General features: G+C 56.1%; 1 protein-coding gene across 2 annotated transcripts; it reads left to right on the top strand.

Annotated features, from left to right (window-relative positions):
* Nucleotides 1–1162: 1162 nt before the first annotated feature.
* LOC122697672 (serpin B6-like) lies at nucleotides 1163–12754 on the top strand. 2 transcript variants are annotated; one of them, XM_043908665.1, is made up of 7 exons: nucleotides 1163–1320; nucleotides 4399–4573; nucleotides 6240–6389; nucleotides 9299–9416; nucleotides 10373–10515; nucleotides 11901–12056; nucleotides 12242–12754. In XM_043908665.1, exons 2-7 carry the CDS (start codon nucleotides 4409–4411, stop codon nucleotides 12644–12646), a joined length of 1137 nt encoding a protein of 378 aa, XP_043764600.1. In that variant the 5' UTR covers nucleotides 1163–1320; nucleotides 4399–4408; the 3' UTR covers nucleotides 12647–12754. The 2 variants fall into 2 exon arrangements, with proteins under 2 accessions (XP_043764600.1, XP_043764599.1); XM_043908664.1 differs by lacking the exon at nucleotides 1163–1320 and adding an exon at nucleotides 1429–1535.
* The last annotated feature ends 249 nt before the right edge of the window (nucleotides 12755–13003 follow it).

A 13003-nucleotide genomic window follows, 5' to 3' on the forward strand; every position in this document is an offset into this window, starting at 1 on the left:
AGCTCTGTTTAAAACCCCTTGTCACAGTGACTCCATTTTATTTCTCATTTTACAATACGTTGCTTATTTCTGCACAAAGATAAGCTGGAAGGACACAGCCAAGTGAATAAACGTGGGGTGAAAAGGGCTGGAGAAATTAAGGGTAGAAATGAGATACTTGAGCCCCCCTCAATGTTTACTACTCCAAAAATAAAACCAAGGCACTCACACCAGGGCTTGGCTGCTGGCTTCTCGTGGGTAGCGGGGCAAGGACAGCCCTCCCACAGCAATGAGTTATCCGGCCAGAGGTGAGCACAGGGTCGCTGCTGACAGCCCCTGGCTTAGGCTTTAGGGCAGAGAAGGCACTAAGCTATCTAAAGGTGAAAGTCGCTCAGTCCCCGCGGACTCTTTGAGACCCCATGGCCTGTAGCCCCCCAGGCTCTCTGTCCATGGGATTCTCAGGCAAGGATACTGGAGTGGGCTGCCTCTTCCTTCTCCAGCGGGTCTTCTTCCCCACCCAGGGATCGGACCTGGGTCTTCCACGGTGCGGGCGGATTCTTCACAGTCTGAGCCCTTAGGAACGCCCCCAGCTCTCCGAGGTTTCCAAACGGAACCTGTCATGTTTCAGACGAGGCTGGCATTTTCCCCACTGCGGTCACCCGCGCCCTGTCCGCCCTCCAAGGCTGCGCCGGGCGCAGGCCAGGGTCCCTCGGTGCTTGGTTCACACGGGCCTCTGTGCACCCGGCGGAGCGCGCCTGGCTCCGCGCAGAGACTCAAGCCCAGGTGCCCGGGCGGCGCACCTCGGAACCAAGTCTCAGCCCGTGCGCCCCGCGAAGACCGCGGGCTCGCCCGCTGAAGGGCTCCGGAGGGCCGGACCTTCGCTCCACCCGCGCCTGCGGCCCTGGGTAGCGTTCCCCGTACTGGGGCCAGACCGGACCCGCGGCGCACCTGGCGCCCGGCTCGCCCCTCCCTCTCGGCCCTGCCCCACCCGTGCGGCACCGCCCTTCGGTCCGGCCCTCCCTCTAGGCCCGCCCTCCGGTCCGGTTCGGTCCGGCCCGGGCGCCCCTCCGGCTGGGCCCCGCCCGTCCCTCCCCTCCCTACTCGGTCCGGCCCTCCCACTCCGTCCCTCCCTCCGGTCCGGCCCGACCCGCCCCTCTCGCTCGGCCTCACCCCTCCCGCTCGCCCCGCCCCTCCCGCGCGGCCCCGGCCCTCCGGCTCGGCCACCGCCCCATCCGCTCGGCCCGCCCTCCAGTTCGGCCCGGTCCGGCCCGCCCGTCCCTCCCGCCGCGGTATTTGGGCCCGGCGCCTCTGTCCCAGTCCAGCCCCCTCAGGGAGCCCTTGGTACGTGTGGGGAGGTTGGGGCCGCGAGACCGGCCTGCGCGCGAGGCGGGCGGCGGACGGCGGGCGGGGCCGCGCGTCGGGCTGGGTTTCCTTTCGCATCAGGCGGCCGCTGCGGGGGTGAAGACGCGGTGAATGTGTCGGCTCCGCCGCGGGACAGGGGGACCGGAGGACCCTCATGGGGGCGGCGCCCAGCCTCCCCGGGCCCCGCTCGCCAGGTGACCCTGGGCGAGGGCCAGGCGTTGGGGACCCGGGGGACCCGGGTGGAGGTCGGAAGCCCGACAGGAGCCGGCCTGAGTGTCCAGGCGGACCCGGCGCCCAGCGGTCTCCCGCCCACCGCGCGGCTTGCGCTCAGGGTCCCTCAGGCCTTCGAGGATAATCATGAGGACTATTTCAGAGCTTGTTACGGCTGTTTTTATTTTCATTAGAGGAGCTGCCGGCGAAAGAGTCCGAGAGTAGGCATCATCAGGGCAAGAGGGCCTGGGAGAAACTTTAGTCGCACCTGGGTACTAGATAAGTTGGCACTTGAGTTACTTTCTTCCCTTCTCTCCTCATACCATCCCCCCCCCCCCCCCCCATAAAGCTCTAGTTTGAGGGAGAGAAAAAAAGAGTATGGGAAATGAACCTTCACGTGCTGCCAGGACTAATGAGCTGCTGGGGGAGGCCGGGTCCTGCTGGCGCCTTGGCTTCTGGACCAAAGGTACCTGCCACGCTGTGTGCTTGCCTGCTGGTGTGCTTGTAGGACCGCGGCGGACAGGGCGTGTGCAAAGTAACCCTTGGATTGAGGTCCCTGTGAACAGGAAGGGCTGTGGTTATCAGTGTTCCGGGGCGTGGCATGTCTAGGACTCCCCACAACTAGTAACTAACTGCACCCTCCGCGTTATACCACCCCAGAGAAAGGTCACGGTTTTAGTCCTACTTGGCCATGTAAACTAAGTATTTAGAACCACATGAGGCCAATTTCAGTCCAGAGTGTTGTATTATTACAACTCCGCTTCTGGCCTGATAACTCCAGCCAGTAGCAAGAAGGAAATGAGAGTAAATGGAACCCCTGTTCTTTTCTGTTTGCACGAAGAGCAGGCTACACCACACAAAGGGCTTGTCGTCAGACCCCCAGGAAGGCCACACACCTTATACCGCCAAGCTTTCTGGACCTGAGACGAGACCTGGACATCAGAAGAAGGAGAACCGTGTGCAGTGCTGTTCACCATTTATTGAACACCGACTGTGGGCCAGGCGTCAGTCGATGTAATCCCCTCAGTAAATCTATAGAGTAGAAGGAACCACCCCGATGACACATTAGATCTCTCACACACATACACACACACACACACACACACACACACATATACACACACCCACCCACCCACCCATAAACATACACACACACATACACATACACACACACACACCCATAAGCACACACACACATATAAACACATACATACACACATGTACGTGCACACACACACACCCATACACACACACACAACCATACACAGACATACACACACACCCACACACATACACACACACCCATAAACATACACACACACACACAACACACATACACACACACACACGACACACACAACACACATACACACATACACACCCATACACACACATACACACACACCCATACACATACACAAACACACACACACAGATACACACACATACACACACATACACACACATACACATACGCACACACACATATGCACACACACACCCCCATACACACACATACACATATACACACACATACACACACACACCCATACACAAACACACATACACACACACACAGATATACATACATACATACACACACACACACACACACACACACACAGACCAAGCGAAGACAACAGAGGAGCCACGACTCCAGGAAACCAGATTTATGGGGAATTAAGGCACCTTTAAGCCACCATGAGGGCTTCCCTAGTGGCGCTAGTGGTAAAGAACCCGCCTGCAAATCCATGGACTGAGGGGCCAGGTAGGCTGTAGTTCATGGAGTCACAATAGAGTTGGACACGACTTAGCTATTAACCAACAAATTGGATTTAAAGATGGAAGACAATGTGTGTGGGGGGAGTGTTTCCTCTCCTCTATGATCTTCCTGGCTGGTCTAGTAATTCAATTGACCTAAGACAAATCAATGGCAGAAAACCAACCCCACTGAATTTTGTGCGTATAGGAACCTCAAAGATACAAGACTCAAGAAGGGACAAGGCAGGCGGCTTTGTGTGTGTGAAGATTTGACAAATCAAGGGGGTTTTGCTTGGGCAGCAAGTTCGTGAAGTGACAGGGTTTGCTGGTTTCTGTTCAGCCTTTTCAGCCTTCTGTTTCCCTTTTTGGATGTAAAGATGTCTCTCTACCTCCTGGTACAGGGAGGGTATTTGCACATGGAGATTTATTTTCAGCTTTCAGGGGGAACAGAAGAAGGGCAGAGTATGCTTTTTGCAACAGCTGTTTCTCAAGTCTCCTTAATTCAGAGCAGTCACTGTGCTACACTGGAGTGTTGTGGGGTGAGCTGCCCTGCACCCCATCAGGAGCACAGATTACCTGGTGCCTCCCCGTCCTCATGCAGGGAGCTGACGCAGGGCCTGGAGGGGGGCTGCCAGCCTGCAGGCCCTGCGACTTGGGGCCCTTTCCTCGGGCTCACCTGCTCTCTTTTCCCAGGACGGTGTCTATCACGGACGCGGCTTTCTGGTGAAGAGCTGGGGTCTCTCAGCTCTCATCCCTTCCCACCACACACAGAAAGGCCCTGAACGCTCATGCACCCCCGCCCAACGCCACAGTGTCCTGTTCTGGACAAGACGCCCTCCGTGACGGGGCTGTGACCTCCGAGGCCGGGCCCTGCAGGTGGACCTGGGCGCGTCCCAAGGCCCTTGTCCCGATCGGGTGACAGGGCCTGGGCAGGGTCAGCAGGGGAAACCCCGAGGACACCGAGTTTTGTGCATGTACCTGTTTGCTCATCAAAGCAGAACGTCGGTGCTCACAACAGAACAGATGAGACGCGGTCGACCTGTGGCCTGAATTTACGTGATACTGGTTTTAAATCCATCCTTTCAGACTCGCCACCATGGATGCGCTGTCAGAAGCAAACGGCACCTTTGCCTTGACCCTTCTGAAAAAGCTGGGTGAAGACAACTCGAAAAATGTGTTTATCTCACCCCTAAGCATCTCCTCTGCCCTGGCCATGGTCCTCATGGGGGCCAGGGGCAACACCGCAGCCCAGATGTCCCAGGTAAGTTCGGGAAGCCGGTTCTGGGTGGCGACAGATGCTGTTTCTTTGGCTAGTGAGCCGGTATCCGCGATCCGAATCCCAGAGGCCTTGCTCGACAGACAAGCCTCGCTCCCCATCTGCCCCATCCCTGGGCCTGCCGTCCAGTGTCTCTCTGGCTGGTGGCCTGGGGCTCCTGACTGCGCAGCACCCGATTCCAGCAGGACAGGCTTGAATGAGCAAGCGTTCATCGAGCCTCTGCTCGGACCCGCTGCCCAAGGCCCTGCTGGCTGAGGCCCGTCCTGCCGAGACACCCAGAGCCAGCCCCGGGCAGGCTGCACGGGGTGTGGACGTCAGCTCCTGGGCCACAGTGGCGGCGGGGTGCTGACCTCTGTCCCCGTGGGGGTCACAGCCCTCCCTCATGGGGGTGCCCTTACCCCTCCCAGGGCCGGGGGTCCAGAGGGTCTCCAGGTTTAAGAGTCCTGATCCCCCTCCTTGAGCCTAGACCTTGAGTTTGACCTCTGCCCTAAGGCCATCACTTTCAGGGTCCTCTGCCATCTGGAGAGGCTGGGAGTGAGAAGCATTTGCACTCTCCACCCAGCAAGTGTTAGGACGCAAATACAGGGGAACTCCCGCGCAGTCGTGTCTGGCGCTTTGAGACCCGTGGACTCTAGCCCTCCAGGCTCCTCTGTCCATGGGATTCTCCAGAGAGAACACGGGCGTGGGTTGCCATGTCCTCCTCCAGGGGATCTTCCCGGCCCAGGGATCGAACCCGCGAGTCTTGAGTCTCCTGCACCAGCAGGTGGATCATTTACCACTGCGCCACCTGGGAGACGCACGTGTTCCCTTTAAGTTCTGCCTGAAAAGGGAGCAGTCCCCTCTGGTGCTCGTCACTGACTCCCCTCCCACTTCCCAGGCTCTGAAGGGGCCGCCCTCTCTCTGGGCACCTCCTGTGCAGGTTCCGATTCTGGGGGGAGGGCCGGCCTTCCCGCCCTGGACGGGCGTCTCTTCAGGGCTCCCGCCCGAGCTCCTCTCCTCCAGCAGAGAAGCCCCCCGGCCCTCTGGGCTCAGCTGTCTGGACCTTCTCCTGTGGCTCCCATCAAGCCGCCAATGACCGGGACCAGGCCTCAGACTCTGCGTCCTACCACACAGTGCCTCCTGGGCTCCTCGTGATCCAGGAGTGGCCCCCATCTTGGGAGGAGCTCTCCTCTGCGTGACCGCTCTACCGCTTTGTCACGAGCCCCCAGCAGGATGGCTGGGCGTTTCTGCACCCTGGCAACAGGGGGCAAGACAGCGAACATGGAGTTGCCAGGCCTTTACGAAGGCCCAGGCCCAGAAGAGCCACTTCTGTGTCCCGCTGATCAGAGCCCGTCCCGAGGCCAGTCCAGACCTGAAGCCTTGGCCTGTTTGTGCAGAGACGGGAGGCCTGTCCGCCGGCCCTGTCTGCTGGCAGACCGCGAGCGCAGGTCACTGGGCTCGCCGAGGGGCACTTCTGCGCCCACCATCACTGTCTGTCCCCGCGGGAGGCAGGCTGGGGGGCTCCCAGAGGCCTTGTGCCTTTATTTGGGTGAGTCTTGCTTTAAGCTGCGGGGAGGGTCAGTGCGGTTCCTAGGCTGACTTCAGTTTGGTGTTCATTTCCTGTAGTCAGGGCGTACTGCAGTTGTGGGTTTTTATGTGTTTTTGATTTCAGACACTCTCTCTAAGCACGAGCAGTGGCGGAGGTGAAGATGTCCACCAGGGTTTTCAGAACCTTCTCAGCGAAGTTAACAGGACCGGCACACAGTACTTGCTCAGAACCGCCAACAGGCTCTTTGGAGAGAAGACTTTCGATTTCCTCTCGGTAAGTCATACTCCCGTTTTCCCGAAGCAGATAGAGACCGAGATCGTGAGGAGGCGGGAGCTGGGCCTTGTGGTGCAGCTGAGCCCTCTTGGCCTGAGACCCACACGGTGGGTGGGGTGTGGGACCCAAGCCACAACCTCACGCTTCCTGGAACCAATCGGTCATTGCCTGTAAGAGGAGGCATTGTTCACATGTGACAGCATTGTTCACATGTTCATGAAGCTTCGATGAGATGATTGTCAGAGAACTAACACGGATCATACCACAGTTGCAGATGAGTTGGCCCAAACAAAGAAGTAGTCAAATAGAATATTTCTGATGTTGTTTTTCACATGTTAGAAGATTTTTGTGCATAGTGAGACTTGTTCAACATTTTTATACATGTAAATATTTTGATTATCTTTTTCTATGCAGAATTATTTTTTAAACTTTTTTCTTTTTTAGTATGGTTCTATTTAATTACAGTGCTTTCATGATTTTTAAAGTTTTTTAATAAACAGCTCAAGTAAACTGTGAGTGTCCTTATTATATAAAAATGCAGACAAAGCCAGAATCCTGCCACACTCTCTTCCACGCCCTGGCCTCCCACGCTCAGTATAAGGGCTTGTCCCCTGTGCATAGAGAAAGTCTTTGCATCTCACGACATGTGTGTCTGTTGCTGTTCAGTCGCTGAGCCGTGTCCGACTCTTTCTGACCCCGTGGACCTCAGCAGGCCAGGTACCTTGTCCTCTACTATGTTCCGGAGTTTGGTCAAGGTCGTATCCGTTGAGTTGGTGATGCATCCAACCCCTCACGCTCTGTCATCCGCTTCTTCTCCTGCCTTCATCTTTCCCAGCATCAGGGTCTTTTCCAATGAGTCGGCTCTTGGCATCAGGTGGCCACAGTGTGGGAGCTTCAGCCTCAGCAACAGCGTGTGTCCGCCTCACCCTTTCCCACGGTGGTGGGCAGCGTCCTCAGGGTGGCTGTACTGAGATGCAGCCGCCAGCCCCCCGGGTGGGCGTGGGGTGGGGCCAGCCCGGGCCGAGCCAGCAGGGACCGTGTGTGTGTGGATCTGTCCTGTGCGTGCCTGCTACTCCAGACGGACTTTGGAAGGAAGGGACAGAGGGAGGCTCTCAGATCTCAGTGAATTCTGCCTCATTCCCGCCCCGACGGCTGCAGCCCTTCCCGTCGTCCTCAGGAAGGGTAGCAGGTGCGCACGTCCACCCTCTGCTCAGCGCTGTGGGTGCTGAGCCTTTAACATCCTGATTGTTCATGAGACTGAGCAGCTTTTCATGTCGATCAAGCGTTTGTATCTTTTCTGAAAATTGCCTATTTATATGTCCTTTGTGTAATTTTACTTTTGTGCTTTATGTCTTTTTTTTTTCTTAAATGAGTTTTTTGTACGTTTAGGATAGTGATCTTGTTCTGTTATGTGATTTTTTTTCATTAATTTTCACATTTCTTTCAGATCTAAATTAACTGTTTTAAAACAGGGGGTGTAAAGTACATGTCGTCAGCATGAGGTCAAACATCCGTAAGGCTTTGCAGCACGGTGCGCGTTTTCCTTACCACCGGGTTTACTTGTTTTTATCAGTCTTAGCTACTTGCTAGTTTGGTGTCATTTTTTTTTTTTTTTTTAGTTCTACCAGTTTATTGCTACCAGCCCGTCTCCCTCCACCCTCATGTATGCATGCTCAGGCATGTAACCCCGTGGACGCAGCCCGCCAGGCTCCTCTGTCCGTGGACTTTTCCAGGCGAGAATACTGGAGTGGGTTACCATCTCCTTCTCCTGTTATTGTCATCTTTGTATGAGAGTTAGATATACAGAAAAGCAAAATTACCGATAAACACAAAAAATTGGCAAATTTTCCTTAACTTCCTTCCTTTTCTAGTGGATATTTGAAGAAAAGCGTTGATATTTAAAACGTTATTATGATATGGAATGTAAAATCAAAAGATTATAAATATTTCTCACTTATTTCATAGTGATCGAGGATTCCAGCAATCCAATACCAATCGCAGTGTATAATTAGATATTCCTTTAGTTTGCTTTTTCACTGGTCACTTCTTACTAAACAGTAATTTAAGAAGTAGTCACTCGTTTTCTGCTGTGTTTAAAAGCTGTTGAAATCACCAAGGGTCTGATGAGGTATCGACTTGTGGGTGACCACTTTGCTTCCTGACTATGCCTTAGACTGAGAGACTGCCATCTTCTCCAAAGCCCCGATGAAGAAGTAGAGCAGTAGGCTGGCAGAGCCTGAATGATGTCAGCGTTCTATGAAATGAGGCACCTGGACCAGGAGATAGAGGGTCCACGGTGTGCGGAGAGCTCAGCCACGTGACATCGGACAGAGCCAGCTTCTCCTGGTCCTCAGAGCACCTCTGAGACGCAGCTACTGCTGCGTCCTTGCTTCCAGGGGGCACGGAAGCCAGAGAGACGCAGCAACCTTGCCAGGGTCACCCGGGAGTGAAGCCCGGAACTTGTGCTGCCGGCACTGTTGCCACATGGCCTCTCCTCAGTGGTTGTGTTGCTGTTTAGTGGCTAAGTTGTGTCTGACTCTTTGCGACCCCATGGACTGTAGCCCACCAGGCTCCTCTGTCCATGGGATTATCCAGGCAAGAATACTGGAGCGGGTTGCCATTTCCTTCTCCAGGGCTCATCCCCACGGAGAGATCAATCCCTTGTCTCCAACATTGGCAGGCGGATTCTTTACCACTGTGCCACCTGGGAAGCCTGTGATTTTACTGTCATTTATTCATTGTAGCTGAAAACTGAGACACCGGATTGAAGGTTAATTCCTCACACTCGTTTGTACATTCCACAAGGAACCATCCAATGATCAGTGTTGAGGTTTGGCGCCGTGAAGAAGTGAGCTGTTGGCGTGGTCTGTTTCAGTAGCCATGTGATTCTGTCACTCCGTCTCTCCTAGTCTTTCAAAGATGCCTGCCGCATATTCTACCAAGCAGAGATGGAAGAGCTGGACTTTGTCAGCACTACGGAGGAGTCCAGGAAGCACATAAACACCTGGGTAGCTGAAAAGACAGAAGGTGAGGACATGTCAGTACTTCTGTTTGCATAGTATTTGAATCAGTCTTGTTATCCATCAGTTCCTTCCCAAGACCAGCAAATGTCAACAGGAATGGCTTTTTTCTATGAATAACTGTAACTTTCAAAATCCACTCCTGAAATGTAATCAGGAATCAATTTCTCTATCTTTCCCCCCTCCTCATCAGTATTTGGTGCACCTCTTCCAGAGCAAACACACTTTGGTTTTTTGCTGGTGCAGTAATGTTCATATAGTCTGCCTTCTCACAAAGGGCGGAAGGGAAACTCTGGACGCGGGCTCCACCCCCCTGCCTGTCCAGCGGAGCTCATGTTCTGCGGGTCGCTGATCATCACTGCAGGACACTGGGTCAAGCCCCGGTCCACCTGCGGTTCTTCGTTCTCATGCTCGCCACGCTGGCTTCGACCTCTCCCCTTCAGGACAGTCCCCTCACGTTGTAGACCGAACATTCCTTTTCTGTCACTGTGAATTATCCTTCCCTTATGATTTCTTCATTGTATGTGTTTTATGCAACTCAATGTATCTTTGTGAGTAGAGATTTTAAGGTTTTGGTCGCTGATTTGGCTTTAGGGGCCAGGCTGCCTGTACGGGATTCCCTGGTGGGTCCGATGGTAAAGAATCCACCTGCCAGTGCAGGGGAGGTGGGTTGCATCCCTGGGTCAGAAAGAGCCCTGGAGAAGGAAATAGCAACCTGGACCAGGTCTTGCCCGGGGAATCCGATGGACGCAGGAGCCTGGTGGGCTGCAGTTCATGGGGTCACAGAGAGTTGGACACAGCCTAGTGAGTGAACAGATAACTCGCTGTCCATGGTTGTCTGGGGGATAGTGAGCCCTCTGGTCAGTGCCTGACTCCTCCAGGGGACGGGCCAGTAAATACTGTGCCCAGCACCTCCCCCAGGGAACCCTGCTAGCTCACTGGCTCTTTAATTCTGCTTTGCAGGTAAAATTAGAGACTTGCTCTCTGCAAATTCAGTTGACCCCATGACTCGTCTGGTTCTCGTGAATGCCATCTACTTCAAAGGAAACTGGGCTGAACAATTTAACAAGGAGCACACCATGGAAAGGCCATTCAAAGTCAGCAAGGTGAACAAGAATGTTTCATCGTAAGGAAAGAGGTTCCTGGAAATGGTCCCTGGGGTCCCCTTGGTTTACAGAGTGTGCGAGCAGGCTGACCTCAAGAAACCTGTGCCTCTTGTGGCCTTGGCGGCCCAGATGTGGATCCGGGCAAACCCTGGCTTCCTCTCTCCCTGCTCCTCCTCTGCTGTATCATCGGGGGGGGTCTGTGCCGGGGTGTTCCGTCTTGTATCACACATCCCCCAGGGCAACTCGCAGGTCTCTGGGCCTCCTAGAACTCCTGAGATCCAGGTCAATCTCGAGACCATGGCTATGAAGCTCCATGGCCTGTATCCTACCATCCGTCCCCATCCCGTCAGTAGCTACCAGCACAGACGCCTTTCTCTGCAGGGCCGTCCAGAAGCCTCCTAGCAGTCTCCCCAGCCCGGGTTCTGGTTCCTGTGTCCCTCCTCTGAGCTCTCGCAGAGCCCGGGGCCTCTCCCAGTGGCTCTGATCTCCCAGAGCCCCTCGGGCCCGGGTGCAGGACCAGGGAGGTTACTTGGAAGTTTTCCTGATGACCCAGGCTGGGCTGAGCGTGGCGGGGTAGGAAGCACAAGTCAGACTGTATTGTATGTTCATTAATTGCATGTGTTGATTCTCGGCCGTGCCGGCTCTCCTGGCCGCAGCCTCTCCTGCAGCTGCCCTGGCGGAGGCCTTCTGGGCTCCGTGCTGGGGCTCCTCCTGCTGGCTCTTCTCTTGGTGCCAAGCTCGGGCTCCAGGCCCGTGACCTCAGGAGCTGCGGTCCCGGGCTCTCAGCCCAGGCTCAGTAGCTGTGGCCTGAGGGCTTAGAAGGCCCTGGGCTGTGGGGTCTTCCCAGACCAGGGGTGGAGCCTGTATCTCTTGCATTGGAGGTGGATTATTTACCCCAAGCCACCAGGGAAGCCCTGATGTCTTTAAAATAGAGCCAACGTGATTGGTTCATGGGTCAGCTGTGGGGTGGGAGGGACAGGGGCCCAGGACACTGCAGGGTTGACTGGGGAGGAGTGGTGTCGCCATGAGCAGAGATGGGAAAGTATAGATGGAGCAGGTGTGGGGGGAACCGAGCCGCCAGTGTGGAAGCCGACACGAGGCTCCTTTGTATCCAGATGCAGATGTCAGGTAGGCAGGAGCCGGGGAGAGGTCCTGCTGGGAATGTCCGTGCGGAGCCCTCCTGGGTCAGCAGGAGAAGAGAAGCCTGAGGCCTGAGCGCTGGGAACCCGGCGGTGGGAGCTGGAGCCATGCAGATAGCTGACGACGCGGAGCTGGGCTGGGTCTGGAAGACAAGACAGAGTGTGCGCAGGTGACCGGCTCTGATGAGTCGTCCAGAGTGTCCACGGGTCTCGTTTCCACATGTGGTTTATCCCTTTCCTTTATAGACCGTGGAGAAACCTGTGCAAATGATGTTTAAGAAGTCCACCTTTAAAATGACCTACATTGAAGAGATAAGCACCCAGATTCTGGTGCTTCCGTACGTCGGCCAAGAGCTGAACATGGTCATCCTGCTGCCCAGTGAAAACACCGACTTGAACACGGTAACCGGGCATCCTCGGCCCCGGGGCCCGGGGTCTCGTCAGGATCCCTGCTGGTCACTGGGCTCCTGGAAATCGTGTGCAGCCAGCAGGCCGCCCCGGGCCCGCAGGGCGCAGACTGTGGGTCACAGGGTCGTGCCCGGGGCAGCGCTGCTGCAGACCCTGAGATCTTCTACCTTCTCCTCCAGGTGGAGAAAGCCCTGACCTACGAGAAATTCGTTGCCTGGACGAAGCCGGACGTGCTGGCCGAGGAGGAGGTGGAGGTGTTCCTGCCCCGGTTCATGCTGGAGGAGAGTTACGACATGGAGGGCGTCCTCAGAGACCTGGGCATGACCGACGCGTTCGATGAGGCCTGCGCCGACTTCACCGGGATGTCGTCCGGGCGAGGCCTGCACCTGTCCAAGGTCGTGCACAAGTCCTTCGTGGAGGTCACCGAGGAGGGCACGGAGGCCGCGGCCGCTACAGGGGCCGTGGTCGTGATGCTCTGCCTGCGGATCGTGCCCCGGTTCTGTGCCGACCGGCCCTTCCTCTTCTTCATCCAGCACGGCAAGACTGGGGCCATCCTGTTCTGCGGCCGCTTCTGCTCGCCGTGACGGGGTGCTGGAGGCGCCCCGGTGCTCCTCACCGCTCTCCCCGATGTCTGGAAGAGCTGAAACCCCAGTGACCTTGGCGAAGGTCCACAAATAAAGGGCTGATGGAGACCGCCTGTGTGTGTGTGTGTGTGTGCCTGTGTGGTCTCGTGTCCCGCGCCTTCTCGGAGCTGCAGCCACCATCGGAGGCGGGCGCTCGGTGGTCATGCCGGCAGGAAGCACGGCTGCCTGCTCTCTGGGCCCGCCCTCCGCCCGCCCCGTCCAGGCCCTCGGGGAGAGCGCTGTCTGCTCCGGGCCTGGAAGGATGAGCGGGCCTTCCCTGTCTCCTCTGCACAGTGGCCTCCCCCTGAGAAGAGAGCG

This window comes from Cervus elaphus, chromosome 7 (genome assembly GCF_910594005.1).
Source record: "Cervus elaphus chromosome 7, mCerEla1.1, whole genome shotgun sequence".
In the NCBI taxonomy this organism is placed as follows: Eukaryota; Metazoa; Chordata; class Mammalia; order Artiodactyla; family Cervidae; genus Cervus; species Cervus elaphus.